Genomic DNA, 19,788 nt, shown 5'->3' with positions numbered 1-19,788 from the left:
TTTCAAAGTTCATTTTGGATTTTTTTTTTCGTTGAAATGTAAGAGTTGGAATATTTCATCAGTGATTTGTCGTGGTTTACCATGTTACTGTTACATTCTGAAAATGTTTCATATTACGTTTTGGATTTTTTTTTTGTTGAAATGTAAGATTTGCAATATTTCAGAAGTCGTTTGTCGTGGGTTGCCTTATTTCTGTTACATTCTTAACATGTTTCGAAGTTTATTTTGGATGTTTTTTATTAAAATTTAAGAGCTGGTGTATTTCATTAGTGTTCTGTAATGGTTTAACTTGTCACTGTTAAACTCTCTTGATGTTTCAAAGTTCATTTTGGTTTTTTTTTTTTTTCATTGAAATATAAGAGTTGGAATATTTCAGTAGTGTTTTGTCGTGGATTACCTTGTCACTGTTACATTCTGAAAATATATCGAAGTTCATTTTGGATTTTTTTCGTTGAAATGTAAGAGTTGGAATATTTCAGTAGTGTTCTGTCATGGTTTACCTTGTCACTGTTAAACTCTCCTGATGTTTCAAAGTTCATTTTGGATTTTTTTTCATTGAAATATAATAGTTGGAATCTTTCAGTAGTGTTTTGTCGTGGTTTAACTTCTCACTATTATATTCTTATTATGTTTCAAAATTCATTTTGGATTTTTTTTCGTTGAAATGTAAGAGTTTGAATATTTCAATAGGGTTTCATCGTGGTTTACCTTGTCACTGATACAATCTGAAGATTTGTCAAAGTTCATTTTGTATTTTTTTCCCTGAAATGTAAGATTTGGAGCATTTCAGTAGTGTTTTGTCGTGGATTACCTTGTCACTGTTACATTCTGAAATCCCTCTACTTCTTTTCTAAATATGGACGGTTTTCTTGTTAAACCCGCAGACCATATTACATACCTGGGCCTTCCAATTGGCACATCTACAGGCCACACACATCATTTGTTGATTTCTCACAATGAGCATAAAATTACCATTTCTTACGCTGGAATTATAAAAAGTAAACTACATTTCAACCATTACCTTCTATCATCCATTTACAACGCCACAGCCCTTCCACATCTGGTTTACATTGCTCCTTTCTGGAAATTCTTTAGAGTTACAGATAAAAAGCACCTACAATCAATCTTCTTCAGATTTACTAAATATCTTCTACATTTGCCCCCTTTGACAGGAAACCGTAAAATTATTCATTTGTATAAGCTAGCTGACCCTAATATTAGCATTTATAAATCTCTATCCCGTTTTCAAAGTAAGTTTAATCATCCATGGTCACCAATTTGTTCACAATAGTTTTTTTTGTATTATTGTAATGCATGTAATGAATTTTTTTTCTCTCTCTTTTTTTTTTTATGTCATTTTAGTGATTATTCCGTATATGTACCTTTTTTTGATGGGTATTAAATGAATAATAATAAGATTAGTATTAATAAATCTCTCTCCCGTTTTAAAAGAAACTTTTATCATTGTTCGTATTAATGTAATGAAGAGTATTTTGTCATGTATTTGAATTTTCAATGTGTGTTTGTGTCCTTCTTTTTCTTCCTTTTTTTTTTGTTTTCTTTAGTGATTACTCCGTCTACTGTACCTTTTGTACCTTTTTTTGACGGGCAATAAATGAATAATAATAATAATAATGATAATAATAATAATAATAATAATTTCCCTAGATTCTTCCATAGAATCTCTTTTATTGGTCTTATAATTTTACATATACAGAGAATGTTACGATGGAATTGTCCAGGGGAAATTTTCAGCGGGGATCAAATTGTCTGGCAAGATTTTTCCATAGAAAAATGTATATAATGTCCACAAAAGTGATACAAGGGGACACCTCCCTTCTTATTGCAAAACAATGTTTTTGGCGTTTATTTTAATCCTTTACTTAACTAAAGTGAGTTACTTCATAATACAGTGATCTATAATTAGGGAGGGGTGGTAGATCTTTGTGTAGGGGGGAAGGGGAAGATACCAAAAGGAGCGTGTTTCAACGGACTTAGTTTTCCCCAGGGATAGTCCCATCAAAACAAGGGTCCTAGAAAATCCCAGAAGAAGAGGGTTTTTTCCGGGGAGGAGGGGTAATTTAGCAGGGATAATTTTTCTTGGGGGGATGTATTATACAGGGGTATCTTCCATGGGGTATTTTCTGGAGGAGTTTTTTATGGGTGGGGGGGGTGAACATCGGCTCCTAGAACAAATAAGCTAATCTGTCTTCTTTGCCTAATGGGTGAATATACTTCAGGCACCTGCTGAAAGACACAGAAACAGAAACAGCTGTTATATCATGGATTTTGTTCCGTTTTGTTTCGTTTTGTTTTTTACTTTATTTTTTTGGACTTGCATTTTTTTTCTTTTATTATTATATATATTTTGTTATTTTTTTTTAAACTGTCTTCGTTATTAGTATTATATGTTGTTTGGGATCCAAGGGAGCCGGTCTATTCTCTGTTGAATGACCATAAGAAATTATTATGAATTTCAATGGCCTTTATTTTTCTTTTTCTGTCTCTTTCTTTTATTTATTCATTGTTTATGACCCGTTTCTAAATAGAAAGTGCATCACTCCCCTCTTTCAAGGCCCATGAAGCCTTTTGAATAAGTGGCTTGTGGTCGATGAATGAATTTTTTTTCGTAATTGTTGGAGAACATACCTTGGGCTACGCCACCATATTTATTTAACTGAATTTCACTTACATAAATCACTAGTGACATTCATTCTACTTCAAATAAATTATATGTTTTACAGCAAGCCGGAACGCAATATTGCTAAGGCCACTCTGGATTATAAATAATCGTTTAAATATACCACTTGTTACTCAAGGAACTGGTCGAAATGCAATTCGAGGTCTATGGCAAGTGATTTTTCCCGTCACCTTATTTCTTGACTCGTTGTTTGATGAAAAAATAGGAACAGAAAAGAAAAGGTAATTACTATGAAGTTTCCACAATAAGTTTAAAGAAATTTAGCTCTCTAACAGTCACCAATGTTTTATCTACTCCTGAATTTCACTTAAAAAAAGGTTTAATTGAAATCTCCTGAATTGTTCACGTTAGTAAACAAAGAAACTAATTAATACTACTTCTAGCAACTAAGAGCAGCACCAAGCCGGCTGAGGCCAACACAGCTATGCACGCTTCTCCTCCATCCCAATCTATTTAATTCCTCCCTCTTTGCACCCTCCCAGGAAGTTCCCATTTCCCTTAAATATCTCCTTACAACATTTTCAAACCCAATCGGGGGTGTGACCTGCTTTCGATTGGTCCTATCCGCGGAACGTGTCGCAGTCATCTCAACTATTCTCTCATTATAGCCTAAAAAACAGAGACTGACAAGCATTTTTCGTACAGCCTACTGTTTGAGATACGTTCAGTCAGAAAGGTACCCAAAACAATCTGTAGGCTATTTCTCTGGAAAACATCTAGCAAATTCTCCTCAGTTTTTCAGAGCACCCAAGCTTCAGAACTATATTTGGCCAATGTCATCACTGTAGCTATGAATATTCTAACCTCGGCGCGCAAATTCAATTTTCTATTCCTCCTTTTTTCATTTATTTTTCTATTTATTTTTACAGCTATTTTTATAACTCTAAAAAAAACACCCTGAGGCTTGGCTATTCTACTTTTAATATCTTTACTGCGCCCATCGTCATTACTAATAATACTACTTAGGTAAGTGAAGCTGTCCACTTGATCGATCTTCTCATTAAACACAATCACTTCTCCCCCTTCAGTTATTCGTATTCTTAGCGACTTAGTCTTCTTAACAATGATTTTCAAACCTATTCTTGCAACATGAACTCACATAATCTCTAAAAATGAATTTATTATGCTAAAACTTTCGTCTAGGATGCTTAAATCATTAGCATAATCTAAGCGTAGGAAAATTTTACTTCTTCATTTGAATCCGTGTTCTCCCATTGTCTTTGGTACACTCCTTAGGACAAAGTCCATCGAAATTATCAATATAAAGGGGCATATAACACAACCCTGCTCAAGCCTGATTTAACCCGAAACCAGGTGCTAAACTCATTTCCTACCTTAACCGCAGCAATGGTATTTCTTGCATAGCACTTATCACTTTAATGTATTTATATGGTATATAATGCAGGGATAGGATCTTTGCTAAAACTCTTCTATCAGCTGAATCAACTGCTTCCTCAGAACCTAAAGAGCTGAGGACTAAAGGGGCCTGATGACTCAGACATTTCTGTATTATTAATCTAAGAGTGAAAATTTGGTCAAAGCATCCTCTCTCCTTTCTAAAATTAACTAAAGACATTTTCCAAAACATAAGTTTTTGAAAGAAAAATAAAGATAATATTAAAATTAAGATCAAAAGAGATAAAAATCTACAGTAACTCAAACTCAAAATGACCAGAAATTACTATTAAGAATAACTGAAACCCAAAACGAACAGAAATTAAAGAAATAATCATAGCAAAAAACATTCAACAGTTACTAGTATAAATGAATAAAGAAATCCTAAAACGAGTAAAGCTTAAACTGAATATGCAAATCAAGCTTAAAACGAACAAAAATATTTTGCTATTGAAGTATAAATCAAGTTTAAAACGAATAAAAATTAAAAAAACAATTATAGCAAGCAAACATACAATAGGTAGTAAAATAAATGAATCAATAAATCTTAAAACGAGTGAAAGTTAAATTGAATATGTGAATAAAGCTTGAAACGAATAAAAATCACTACAAACAAGAGTTTAAGTACTGCCTCCTTCTCTCACTGTAAAGGTCTAAAACATACTGCGTCATTGGCACTTTACTAAAAACTATATGTGTCCTGAACAGTCTTGGAAATTACAAAAAAAGATCAAACTGAATATTTGATAAATAATGATATTAATTGTTGAAGGATCATCAGTCCAAGATTTTGTTTCATTTTCATTTTCAATGCTGTAATAACTGGATAAGAGAATATTTGTAATATAATTTGTTTTCAGTAAAGCGCCAATGACGCAGAAGGGTCGAGACTTTTACAGTTAGGGAAGGGGGCAGTATACAAACTCCTGTTTTTAGTGAAACTATATTTTTCTTGAACAGTCTTGGAAAGAAGTAATAAATTAAACTGAATGTTTGATATATAATACTATTAATTGCTAAAAGTCCATAAGTTCAAAATTTAATTCTACTATAACCTTATGTTTATATTCATTGCTGTAATAAGTAGAAAAGAAAATGTTTGTAATATAATTTCTTCTCAGTAAAGCACCAATAACGTAGTAGGTTTTAGACTTTTACAGTGAGAGAAGGAGGCGATACCCAATCTTGTTTGTAGTGATTTTTGTTGGTTTCAAGCTTGATTTGCATATTCAATTTAAGTTTCCCTCGTTTTAAGATTTGTTTATTCATTTACATTAATATCTATTGTATGTTTGTTTGCATTTATTGTTTATTTAATTCCTGTTCATTTTGGGTTTCATTTATGCTTCAATAGCAAAGTTTTTTTGTTCGTTTTAAGCTTGGTTTGCATACTCAATTTAGGCTTTACTCCTTTCAAGATTTATTTATTCATTTATATTAGTGCTTGTTGTATGTTTTTTCACAATGATTGTTTAGTTAATTTCTGTTCATTTTTGACTGCCAAAGTTTCAAGTTTTCCAAAATGCCATATTTCAAAATATTTTTTATCCTAAAATAAATTCCAAAATAAAACTGTATATGTCTTAAAACAGTCTTGGCAGGAGCTACTGAAATTAAACTAAATATTTGACATATAATGCTATTAATTGCTGAAGGCTCATCAGCTCAATATCTTATTTCACTGCAATTTTTATTTTATTTTCAATGCTGTAGCAAGTACAAAAGAAAATATTAGTAATATAATTTGTTTTAGTAAAGCGCAAAATACACAGTCGACTTTATGTTTTTGCCGTTAGGGAAACGGGCAGTAGCCAAATCCTTGTTTGTAGTGAAAACTATAGGTGTCTTGAACAATCTCGGAAAGAGCTCATAAAATTAGAAAGAGCCCATGGTGGGCCATGGACGAGGGTCTAATGGTTTGGTTTCTAACCTGACTAAGAATTTTGGCACTATGAGCCCTCGTTTGACTAAAATTCATCTCTAGTGAATTAGTGATGTATCCCATGAAATCATTACGGACATTCAGCATTGTCAAAATGAAGCATCTATGTTATCTCAGGAACAGCTTGAAGGATTAAGTTGAAAATCTCGAAGGGTATTAAAGAGCTGGGTAGATACTAAATATTTAGTTGAAGAAGGGGAGGGGCTCGGTGAGAAATAGAAAGAAACATTGTATTGAGGCTATTAAAATTACATGTATGCACTATCCAGGGAACAACAGGTGAGGATACTAATACTTGTTGAAATTCTGGGAAAGGGAGAGAACATTCTTGCGGGTAAAACTAAATAATGATTTAACCAATGAAAATGTTCTACAGATCATCAAATATAAAATCCTCTTTAAACTGGAGAATACTGATGCCAGTTGTGTATATCTCTTAATTACATGAAACTTCAATGCATACAGAGACCAACAGTTTTTTGAATGGCTAGGAAGAAGTATATAAAACGATAGGAATTGTAGGAGTGGGTTTATCTCAAGAGGTATGTTTTGCCTCAATTCGGAACTACTAACAGATTCATTTTTCAGGAGTATCGAGGATGATCAGTATAAATTATTCAAGGCATTAGAATCTGCTCTGGCAGTAATGGGCGTAGATGGCCGATCTTGTTTGCTTCGAACCATTTGTGAAATGCAAAGGCACCCTATCGGTGACATGACCATGATTGGTGAGATAATTACAATAATGCTAACGTAAGTTTATATGCTAATGACAATACTACTACTAACAACTCACTGCTGTACCAAGCTACCTGAGACTACCATTGCTGTACACGCGCCTTCTCAACACCAATTTATTTGAAACCTAAACTTTGTCATTTGTTCACGTTCCTTTAAATCTTGTCTTGTGCCCTCTCCCCTCCCCCGCCCCTCCCTGTTGGTGGACTGCCTACTTTTGTTTGACCTCAGATGGATACACTATAAGTTTTTTTGCTCTAAATATATACGTCTTTAGTCTTGCTGCTAGCTTTAAGTTTTAGGATTATCAATAAAATTAAAGTCAGTTTTTCGGTGCCCAAGTTGAGCGTCTAGTGGTCTAAAGTTGGGGCAGTAGCACGCTAATTTTGGGTACTCAAGAAAATTAGAGCTTTTGATTTTGTTGCTCATAGAAAACCATGAAGTGACGATAACAAGACATTTCATTGTGTGGGTACAGAAGAGATTATTACTTGTAAAATCATTCGCTCAGGAGCTATCCTGTTACTTGATCTTGAATCATTTCATATTTTTTCAATTGCATGTTCTACTTTTTTTTACTAGCGTGGTAACCACCAGCCCATTAGTTTTCTCCGTCTTTCACCTCGGATCAAAAATTTTTATTATCTTTGTAAAAAATAAATAGTTTAATATATCCCTATGGTTATATTTCAGTTATAACTGTCTTTTTAGTGCAATGGAGGGAACTAGTCAAAGAGGTCTGGGGCGAACAAACAATGGCATTCAAAAATATTTCTGGGTTTTGAAGTTTATCAGGAGGTTTAAATGTCACTTGAACATTTTTTCTGTTTTCTTCTTTTTTCATTGTACATATGGAATTTACAATGTGAAATATGTACAAAGCTATTATTGACGAGCAATACTAGGCTTTAAACTTTTACAGTTGGGGAAGGGGACAGCTGACAAAATCTTGTTAGCATTGATTTATGTTCGTTTTAAGCTTGATTTTCATACTCTTTACTACTAAAAGATTTTCGTTTGTTTTAAGCTTGATTCGCATATTCGACTTAAGTTCTACTCTTTTTAAGATTTGTTTATTCATTTATATTAGTACCTGTTGTATATTTGTTTGCTGTGACTGTTTAATTAATTTCTGTTCGTTTTGGGTTTCATTTATTCTTTAATAGTAATTTCGTCGTTTTGGGTTTGAATTTTAACAGGTATTTTTATCTGCTGATCTTAAGTTTAAAATGGCCTTTACTTTTCTTTGAAAAACTTCTTTTACGGAAAGTATTTTTAATTATTCTCTCAAAGTCATAAACGAATATCTAATTTTCTTTAATAGAAATTTCTGGTCGTCTTGATTTTGAATTATTATTACTACTACTACTACTACTAACACCTCACCGCAGCACCAAGCCGCCTGAAGCTGACAGAGCTACACAGACTCCTCCTCCATCCCAATCTATTCAAAGTCTACCTTTTTACACCCTCCCGCAAAGTTCCCATTTCCTTTAAATCTTTCTTTATGACATCCTCACACCCCAAACGAGGACGTCCTGTTTTCCGTTTAGCCCTAGAGTTTTGGCCGAAAAGAACAATCTTCAGCAATCTGTCATCCTTCATCCGCACAAGGTGCCCTGGCCACCTCAATCTTTCTTTCATTATAGCCCAAGAAAACGGTATTGAAGAACATTTTTCGTACAGTCTATTGTATGAAATACGGTCAGTCAGCCAGGTACCCAGAACAATCCTTAAGCAATTTCTCTGGAAAATATATAGCAAATCTTCATCCGCTTTTCGAAGCACCCATGCTTCAGAGCCATATTTGACCGCTGTCATCACTGAAGCTTCTAATATTCTAATCTCTATTTGCAGACTTATCTTCCTGTTCTTCCAAACTTCTTTTAAATGCCCAAAAAACACCCTGAGCCTTGGGTATTCTACTTAAAACATCTTCACTGATCCCACCATCTTTAGTAATAATACTACCAAGGTAAGTGAAGCTGCCCACCTGATCAATCTTTTTATTACCCAACGTCAGCTTTTCATCTTCACTTATTCCTAGCCTTAGTGACCTAGTCTTCTTATCATTAATTTTCAAACCTATTCTAGCGCCCTGAACCCGCAAAACCTCTAAAAGTTCATTCATTGGGCTCACACTTTCATCTAGGATGCTTAAATCATCAGCATAATCAAAGTTCAGGAGAATTTTTCCTCCCCATTTGATTCCGTGGTCCCCCATTGCTTTTCCTGTGCTCCTTAAGACAAAGTCCATCAAAATAATTCATATAAAGGGGGATAGAACACACCCTGTTAAACGTCTGATTTAATACAAAACCAGCTGCTAACCTAATTTACTTAACCGCAGCAGCGTTATTATCGTACACGCTAATCACTTTAGTGTATTTATCTGGTATACCATACAAGGATAAAACCTTTACTAAAGCTCTTCTATCAACAGAATCGAACGTTTGATCATAATCTATAAAACTGAGGACCAAAGGAGTTTGACAACTCAGGTACTTCTCAATTAATAACCTAAGAGTGAAAATTTGGTCGACACATTCTCTACCTTTTCTAAAACCTCACTGTCCTTCTCATAAAACTTTGTCTACGGCATCTCTCAGTCTAAAAAGTATCATATTACTAAGTAATTTGCTACCTACGGAGACCAGACTAATGCCTCAATAATTACCACACTCAATTTTATCACCTTTCTTATAAAGTTGCATAATTAAGGTTTAACTAAAATCGTTAGGTACTTCCCCTTTTTCAAAAATCATATTTATAATCTGCAGTAACTTATTTCTAACCTAAGAGCCACCATATGTAAGAAATTCATTTACCACCCTATCAGCACCTGGAGCCTTATTATTTTTTAATTTTTGTTTAGAACTGTCGCTAATTCTTCCTCACAAAACAAATTTTCCTTCACATCCAAGGTATCACAAACTTTTATATTTTCCTCAAAATGTTCTGTCCATCTCTCTTTAATTCTTTCCTTATCGCTAATTGTGGTCCCATTCCTATCTTTAACTAGGCCAAGTCCGGATTGACTACTCCCTCACAATTTATTAACATGCCAGTACAATGCTATTATGCCGTCTAGCTGCATCTTCCAGATCCTCAAGAATTTTATCTATGGCCTCCACTTAACACCTCCTTAGTTCATATTTTAATGCTTTCTCCATTTTCTTTACATTCCTTTGTTTTTATGTGATCTATCACTCAGATAATTCTTGTACAAGTCCATTCTCCTTTCTATTAAACATACAGCTTTTTCACTAATATTCTTAGCTGCAGTCCTAGCTTTCTTTCCTAAGACTCCTTCAGCAACTTCACAAATTATTTTTCTAAAATTATTCCAATCATCTTCCACATTATCAAATTTTAATTTCTGAAGATTAGTATTCAACTGTTCCTGGAAAGTTTTTCTCAAAATCTCTTCCTGGAGTCTACCAACATATTATATATATATATATATATATATATATATATATATATATATATATATATATATATATATATATATATATATATATATATATATATATATATATATATATATATATATATATATATATATATATATATATATATATATATATATATATATTTGCATTTTTTTTTGTTATATATATGTATATAAATGTATATATTTTTGTTATTACTATTTCAGGCCAAAACGAGGGAGAAAAGACTTCTTACGTAGTTATGTAGAAGCTGAGAACTTTGGAAGAGAAGAAAATGCATCTATAGAAACCTGTGGATTCCACTATCCAAAATGTCCCATTTCTTTATTCAATATTTTCAGAAGTTGGAGCGGATCTGATAACGAGTGTGAGCCAATTTACACCATAGATGGAGTTGAGCTTCAAGTTCCTTGTGACGAAGATGAGGACTCTTATGATGATGATGGATGTTCGGCAGTAAATCTCACCGTCTCCCAAAAATGGCATGAATAAGGTGTAATTTATTCGTTTGAAGTTTTTGAGTCCACTCATAAACAAGCGTGTGTATTTATTTATGAATGCGTCAGTGAAACTTTTTTTATAATTTTATAATATACTAAAGTGTAGCAAGTTCAAACCTACTGCAGGAATTAAATCATCAAATTGAATGTTTTCGCTATCCTGGCATTCCTAATGCCAAACTACTTTATCCAGTATTTTTGAAACCAGAAAAAGATCAGATGGAAACTGTGGTACTAACTACAAAACAGATGGTCTTAAAGTCACAGCTCCGAACAATGAAGATGTGTGTTCGGATGAAATGCCACATATAGGGTGCCATTTAATTGAAATAGAAAAAAGAAACGGAAAACAGAAAAGAGACAAAAAATGAGGTAAAAAATTTCATAAGAAATTCTACACAAAGAATATTCAAAAAGGAGAAGGGAAAGGATTCAGTTATTTTACATTCTCACTACACTCGGAAAAAAGTTACCGCATAAATATTTTTTGGTTATTCATTTATTATATATTTTATTGGGCCAAAAGAACAACATACAACTTCAGAAATTAAATTTCACTTAAGTTTATCTTACATTTATTATTTAGTTTAACCAGATTTCTCGGTATGAAAGTAGCGGTCTAGAAACTTCAAAGGGCCCTTATTCAATTGGAAACTGAGAGCTCTTGCGCCCTTTTCAATAGTTAACAGAAATTTGAAGGTAACCAGCCCCTTCCCTACCCAAACAAACTAGAGATATGTTATCAAAGCTTTGAGATAGTTATTTTTGTTCAAAATAGTCAAAAGTTCCAATAACTATGTCTCCGGGAATGACAAGGCCCCCAGAGCCCATAGGTTAAGGGTTGTACAGTAGGCAAGTTGTCTGACGCTTGTATGCAGGTTTTATTACTGGGAAACAGGGAGATCTTTGAATCTTTGTCCCTTAAAAATGCTAAGATAATTAAGATGAAACTTCCAAACTTGCTGAGAGAGATGTTCAACTAAATCAAAAGACACTATGTTCATCCGGGTTTTCAGAAGAGCGCATCTACAGTACATCAGCAGCGGCTCATCACACTACTAAGGGGATGTTAAGTCAATTCAAAAGACGAAATTTGGATTCCGGCTGTCAAAAGGGCTTATCTACAATATCTCAGGAACGACAAGGTATATTAAGTTGCAAGGGTGTATTGAGGGGAATGTTGAGCCAAATCAAAATGCACTCTGTACGTCAAGGAGGAATTGAGGAGGAGAGTGGGAGGAATTTCACAGAAACGGAGAAGTATATTTAAGCTGTAACTCCTTATTTTGAAGGAGATTCTGAGCTAAACCAAACAAAGGTGTGTGCATCCAAGATGACAAAAGGAGGTCTGCAATATCTCAACAACGTTTAAGGCTATTACCTTGAAACTTTCAGGACATGCTGAGGCGGCTGTTGAGCTAAATTAACTAAAAAAACTTTCCAAAAAGGAGTTTTTGAAAGAAAAATAAAGAGCTGCAATAAACTTAAGGCCAGTAGAATTAAATGTCTATAATTTTCAAACTCAAATCAAACAAAAATTGCAATTAAAGAATGAATGAATCTCAGAACAGACAGAAATTAATTAAACAATCATAGTAAACAAACAGAGAACATGAACTAAGTGAGTAAATAAATGTTCAAACAAGCAAATACTAGACTAAGTATTCAAGTCAAACTTTAAACGAGCAAAAACTACAACAAATAGGAGCTTGGCTTCTTGAGAAATTCATGTACCATTCACCAATTCAAGATTTTCTTTCACTGTAATTTTTATTTCACAATGCTGTAAATAAAAAATAATATACTTGTATATTATTTGATTCTAATTTCCGTCAAGTGAACGTCCGATCAGGACCATCCAGATCCGTCTAAAATCTACTGCCCCATCTATAAATGCAGAAGATGTTAATGACAAAGTCTTACGGCTCCATGGACTCCTAACTAAACACTACATTGGATCATTCCTAATAAAAAATACCAAAAAATGTTCCACTGACAAACCGTTCTTCAATCATAACCTTAAGAAAATAATTGTTGAAAAAATTAGATGCCTTAAAGAAGGAAAAATTCTAGAGGCCAACAAATTAAAGAAAAATTTAACGAAGCAACTTCGTAGGGCTGCATCAAATTTCTACAAAAACAAAATAAATCACTTATGCAGTGCCAATCCAAAAAATGGTATGAGGAAGTAAAGCTTATTTGTGCAAAGAATCTAAACAACTAAACTTTAACCTAAATGAGCCTCCTATAAAAACCACGAACGCCTTAAACCTCCACCTTAGTTTGAGTTCCCAACGTTACCTACCCCTGAATCCTGAAAGAATTTCCTCCCAAACCTCTGAAGATAATTTACCAATAACCACAAAATCTTATATTACAAATAAAATCCAAAAATTAAAAAAAAACAGCATCTGCCCCGTACATATTTCGATCGCACTCGTAAAACCTTTCTCTGATAAAATCTCAGAGCCACTGATAGATATTTTCAACAAGATCACAAAAACAGGCGAATTCCCGGTTCTTTCGAAAAAAAGTTATGTAACTCCAGTTCATAAAAAAGGTGCCGTGGTTGATTTTGACAAAGTTAGACCAATAACATTAATACCATTTTTTTCAAAGCTGTATTAATAATTTTTATCTGACTGGCTCATGGTCTCAATTGCAGAACGTATTGAAATCCGACAATTTGGAAACGTCCCAAAAGTGTCACCGTCCCACTATCTAGTACATATGTATGACGTAATACTGAAAAACCTAGAGACACTAAATACCTGCGCTAATCTCATCTCAGTTAACCTAGAAAAGGCTTTTGATTATGTTGACCATAATGTTTTAGTTGATAAACTTTCCCATGAATTCCAAATCGACCCCTCTCTGGTAAACATTACCTCATCATTTTTAAGCCAACGATCTCAAGTGGTCAAATACATGAATACTTATTCTGAACCTCTACCAGTTTATAACGGAATACCCCAAGGTAGTATAACTGGACCCATCTTATTCAGCGTTATGGTAATATTTCTAAAAAAACGGACCAGAGGTCAGTCCGGCATAGAGTTAGTATAAGATATTTCCTTCCGATAAAATGTATCTTTTATACATTTTTATCAACCACACCTTCCCACGTAAATATTAGGAAGTGGTAATTTCTCAATTTTCCGCTAAACAGAGCTTAGCAGGATATGTTCCTTATCTTAATAAAAAGGTGGTATTTCAAAACTTCATATTTGCGTCTTATATATTTTTACTAAATTAATAATTAACTAAATTAGAAAGCTTTACCACACAAGGGTCGTAATTTATGCCCTGGGGCATATAAAGTGCTTATATAAAGCGTTGTCGTAGAAACTCAAAAAGGGTTCATTTCATTGGAAATTGAAAAGGCTAGTGCCCTTTTTAATAGTCGGAAGTGATTGGAAGGTTTGAAATTTTTATAGTAAAGATCAGTGTAGGTCTTTTTTATTATTTATTTTTTTTGGTTTAGATCAGGGCACTTCGTATCGAAGGAGTTTTTTCAGGAACTTCAAAAAGGGCTCATGCGATTTAAAATAGAAAGGGCTAATGCCCTTTTTAATAGTCGAAAGCGATTGGAGGGCAACAAGTCCCCCTCACGCCCAACTTCCCATTTGCCCATTATGTTTAAAAACTAAATGTTGCCTTAAGATTAAATAAAAAATCACTATGTTAATGTTACTTTTCAATAAGGCATCTTAGCAGTATCCCAAGAACGACTGAAGGTGTTATGTTCAAACTTTCGTGGCTACTTCTGCTCTTAAAATTTAATCGAATCAAAATAGCGTAAGTGTAACCAATCTATCAAAGAAAGTAAATAGATTTATTTTGTGAATGGTATGAAGTTTTGCATTTCAGGTCAACTAGAGGAGGTATGAAACAAAATTAAACACTGCTATTTGTGTCCAGATTTTTAAAAGGGTGTATGTTGTTAAACACTGCTGAAAATTTTCTCCAGCATACAAATAGAAGGCCAAACTATAGAGTCTTAAAAACGAAAAGATTTAAACTATTATTTCTTTTTCTCTGGAAAGACTATGTCAATATAAAACGAACAGATATTAATTAAAAATGCTTGTTCCACATAAAAAATTTTTCAAAGAAAAGTAAAGAACTCCATTAAACGAAAAATGAGCTAAAATAAAATCAAATAATCTGCCAAGCGTGAAGCTACCACAAATCAGCATCGATAAATAAATGAAACCCAAAACGAACAGAAATTACAATAAATAACCAAGTCAAACTCAAAACAAGCAGAAATTAACATGAGCAGGGCTCAAAATCCCTGTGCCTTTCCAATGCCAGGAAATAATCTGCACTTTACTGAAAAAAAATACAAATGAGTGTGCATTGTCAGTTTAATATACATATACTGATATTTAGTAATCAAAATATTAATATTATTTGATTTATTAAAGTTATATAAGTAAAAAGAATTATATTTATTAAGTAAAGTGCAAATTATGTTTTGGCCTTGGGAATCCTTAGGGATTTTGAGCCCTACTCATGTTAATTTCTGCTCGTTTTGAGTTTGACTCGGTTATTTATTGTAATTTCTGTTTGTTTTGGGTTTCATTTATGTCTCGATGCTGATTTGTAATAGTTTCACGCTTGGTAGATTATATGATTTTATTTTTGCTCATTTTTGTTTGATGGAGTTCTTTACTTTTCTTTGAGAAACTTATTTTGTGGAAAAAGTTTTTTTAATTAATTTCCGTTCGTTTTATATTGACATAGTCTTTTTAGAGAAAAAGAGAATAATACTTTAAATCTTTTCATTTTTTTAAGAATTTATAGTTTGGCATGATATTTGTTTGCTGGAAAAAATATTCAGCAATTTTTAACAACATAAACCCTCTTAAAAATCTGGACACAAATAGTAGTGTTTAATTTAGTTTCATACCTCCTCTAGATGACCTGAAATGGAAAACTTGATACAATTCGCAAAAAAATAAACTTGCCCCTTAAAGTTACTTCATATGGGAAAACTTGGGCTCTGGGAAACTTAGCGGAAGATACTCAATACTCAATACTTTTTCAAAATATATATATATATATATATATATATATATATATATATATATATATATATATATATATATATATATATATATATATATATATATATATATATATATATATATATATATATATATTAAATTTGAGTAAATATAATAAATAAAAATCAAAGAGCTCCATCTCACAATTGCTCCATTTTTCTTTCTCCTGTAACCCCAGATGAACTTTTACTTACAACAAGCTTTTTAAAGAATGGATCTTCAGAAGGGATTGATCGGTTATCTAATAATCTTATTAAGTGCATAGCACCCAATATTGTAATCCAGCTTTTCCATGTGTTAAACCTCTGTTTTAAAGCCAGACAACTTCCTTTTTGTTTGAAGTCTTTAAGAATAATTTTTTTGCATAAAGGAAGATATACGAAGAACCTAACAAACTATTGGACGATTTCAATCATGTCTCTATTTGGGAAGTTGCTCGAAAAGTGCCTACATAACCGTATAGTCAGCTTTTTAATGAAATCTAAATTTTTTAGTCCGATGCAATTTGGGTTCCGGAAGTCTCAGCATGCTATTATGGCAATGATTCAGTTTGTTCATGACGCCCTCGACAAAGGTGATATTCCTGCTACAATTTTTATTGACATTAAAAAGGCATTTGATACGACTTCCCATAAAATATTGCATAGTAAACTTGATAACTGCGGCATAAGAGGCACAGTTAATGACTTAGTAATGTCATACCTAAAAAACCGAAATCAGTATGTAGACGGAGGCGATACTGCTTCCTCATCAGTATCTCAATCTCAGTCAGTTGGAGTCCCACAAGGCTCTATTTTGGGTCCACTCCTATTTCTTATCTATGTTAATGATATCAGTAATAGCATCAAAGATATTGGTTTTCAGTTATGCCCTGGGGCATTTAAGGTTTTTATAGAAAGCGTTGTCGTAGAAACTTCAAAAAGGGCTCACTCGATTGGAACTTGAAAGGGCTAGTGCCCTTTTTGAAAGTCGGAAGTGATTGGAGGGCAATTATCCCGCCTCTCACGCCCACCGTTTCCCCAAATACATCCCATCAAAATTTTGAAATAGTCATTTTCTTCAACGTAGTTGAAAGTTCTTGAACTTAGGTCTTTGAGGATGACAAGCCCCTTTCCCCACAGCCCTCAGGGAAAGGGTTGTAAGTTATGCCCTGAAGGGGATGTAAATTTTTTATAGAAAGCGTTGTCGTAGAACCTTCAAAGGGGGCTAATTTGATTGGAAATTGAAATGGCTAGTGCCCTATCTAACAGTCGAAAGTGATGGGAAGGCTACTAACACCCCGTCCTCACCCACCATTTATGAAAAACACATCCAATCAAAATATAGCCATTTTTTCAAAGTACTTGAAAGGTCTGGAAATTATATATTTGAGGATGACTCTCCCCAAACAGCCCTCAGGGTAAGGGTTGTAAGATATGCCCTGGGGGCATAAAAGGTTTTTATTGAAATATTTGCCGTAGAAACTTGAAAAAGGGATCATTCGCTTGCGAATTCAAAGGGCTAGTGCCCTTTTTAATAACTGAAAGTGATTGCAGGGCAACTAACCCCCCTCTCAAGCCCCACTTTCCCCAAACACATCCAATAAAAATTTTTAGATAGCCTTTTGTTCAACTTAGTGAAGGTTTTTATAAATTAGGTCTTTGAGGATGATAACCCCCTCAGAGCCCTCGGGGCAAGGGTTTTTAGTTATGCCCTGGGGGCATATAAGGTTTTTTCTAGATAGTAATGCTGTAGAAACTTCAAAAAGGGCTTATTCGATTGAACATTAGAAGGGTTTGTGCCTTTTTTAATAGTCGAAAGTGATTGGAGGATAACTTACGCCCCTCTCACACCCACTATTTCCACAAACACATCCATTCAAAATTTTGAGACAGGCATTTTGTTCGAAATAGTTAAAAAGTCCGCAAATAATATTTTTGAGCATGAAACTCCCCCCACAGCCCTCAAGGCAAGGGTTGTAAGTTGTGCCCTGGGATCATATAAGGTTTTTTATAGAAAGCGTGTCAATTATAGAAAGATAATTTAAACGGCTAGTGCCCTTTTAATAGTCGAAAGCGATTGGAGGGCAAGTGACCCCCTTCCCGAGGCTCACCATTTCCTCCAATACATCCAATCAAAATTTTGAGATCAAAATTTTGTTCAACGTAGTTGAAAGGTCTGTAAAGAATATTGTTCTTTTCCTTTCAGATAAATGACCTGTTTTCTTTTTCTTAATTACATTTGCTTATAGTATAATTTCAAAAGAGAGGTTAAATTCCCGTTACTAAGCGATAGTGGTTTTGCAATAGGTAAGCTTTGAACAAAGTTCTATTTTCGTACTTCCTGCTTTGGAAGTCATTGAAAGATAAATCTAAGAGGTAAAATGGGGTTTGAATGGGGATGTAGCTGATTGGCTGGGCCAAGCGAAGGTCCACCCATATGAACAGTTGTGTAAAGATTATTATTATTTTTTAGTCTGCGTTTTGACCCCGTTTGGGGAAGGATATTTATGTTGTTATATGTGACCCTTTTGGAAGAATGCAAGTAAGGTATTTTCTACAAACTGTGTACAATTTTCCGTAACCCAGGCAGGGTAGGAATAGAGCTACGAGGTACCGTCATTATTATATTGACAGGGAGGTTTTTTACCTCCAAGGAGAGAGTTAAGAGATTTTCTAGCCGTAACCCAAGGCGGGAACATTTGGCTTTAGAAAGTAGCTATTTGACCACTCGATCGCGTTATCATACCCTGGGACAGGGTATACTGTAAATAGGGTAGTACCAAACCCGATATTTGCAGAACCGTAGGGGTAAGAGCGGGAATCCTACTAACATTTGGGCCGACAAGGGGTTCTCCCCTTTGAGTAAGTGCCATAGAACCCTTTTTGCGCCATTTTTGCATCAATAAGTGGCGACACCCGTACTTACACCCCAATAAGTGGTGGCAGCAAGAACAGGAATTATTAACAGCGTTGATAATAAAAGAATTCTGCGTTTTCGAAGAGACAAGTAATTTAGCCTACAAGAGTAGCCTATTGTTGTTACATAGGCTATATAAAAAATCGCAAAGAGAAATTTTTTATCTGAGCTATGCCTAGTTGGATAACAATAAGTAATAAAATTTAAGAACCAATAGATCACGCAAATAATTAACTTGTGAGACAAGGGAGGCTGCGCCGCCCACGTAGAATCGGCAAATTAAAAGGAAAAAATGTGTCACGAAAAGATAAAAACAGACAATGGTAAAAGGATTTTCGTTTGGACGGAAGACGTTAAGTAAACCTTGAAATAATGGCGGAAAAACGGAGAATTCAGACAAGATCTACCGCGGTAAAACAAAAATCGAATTCAGACACGCAATTGTATGCGACTCCCGCTGGAAATACCCTAAGAAAAATACCATCAGATAGAACCATATATCGCTCAACAGGTGAAATAGACATTTCTGAGACGGGTGAAGAGGAAATCTTCAAAACAAAATCAGTAATAGAGCGATCCCCGGTACGAACCAGGGAGGAAAAAAAAGTCTAAGGCAACTTCATATAGAATTATACCCAGATAGAGAAACCCAGACAAAAGAAACAGTGGCAATAATACATGAAGAAAACTCACTATATGATAGGACGAATAAAACAAAACCAACTCACCCTTCAGGTGAAGTATAAAATGTAGGGGTGTTTAGGGTAAAAGAAAATATAGTTATAGAATCAGAAAACGATTTAAGAGGATATAAAAACAGAGAGAATCATAGTAGGCCAAGTAGCACCAGTAGTAGAAGTTCAATTTCCAGCAGGGGCTCGCGAAGGAGTACTCAAATAGATACCACACAACAACTATTAAATTTCATGAAGGAAGAAACAGTAGCTAGAGAACGAAAGGAAGAGGCTGATAGGATAGCCAGAGAACGAAAGGAGGAGGAAGATAAAGAACAAAGAGAAAGAGATAGAATAGTCAAAGAAAAAAAGGAAGAGGCAGACAGAGAGGAAAGAAAATACATAATGGAAAT

At 34.0% G+C, this 19,788-nt stretch overlaps 1 protein-coding gene across 1 annotated transcript in view; it reads left to right on the top strand.

Annotated features, from left to right (window-relative positions):
• The window catches only part of LOC148947358 (uncharacterized), a 34,549-nt gene extending 23,437 nt beyond the window's left edge, over positions 1-11,112 (top strand). The window contains exons 2-4 of the mRNA XM_089095807.1: positions 2,745-2,922; positions 6,627-6,791; positions 10,438-11,112. Of these exons, the coding sequence (XP_088951933.1) occupies positions 2,745-2,922; positions 6,627-6,791; positions 10,438-10,723 (629 nt within the window). The 3' untranslated portion in view covers positions 10,724-11,112. The remainder of the gene's footprint in view (positions 1-2,744; positions 2,923-6,626; positions 6,792-10,437) is intronic.
• Positions 11,113-19,788: the final 8,676 nt, after the last annotated feature.

Source organism: Artemia sp. Qi Xiang Cuo, chromosome 10 (genome assembly GCF_049724085.1).
Source record: "Artemia sp. Qi Xiang Cuo chromosome 10, ASM4972408v1, whole genome shotgun sequence".
Classification (NCBI taxonomy): Eukaryota; Metazoa; Arthropoda; class Branchiopoda; order Anostraca; family Artemiidae; genus Artemia; species Artemia sp. Qi Xiang Cuo.
This window is presented reverse-complemented; position numbering and strand designations above follow the sequence as displayed.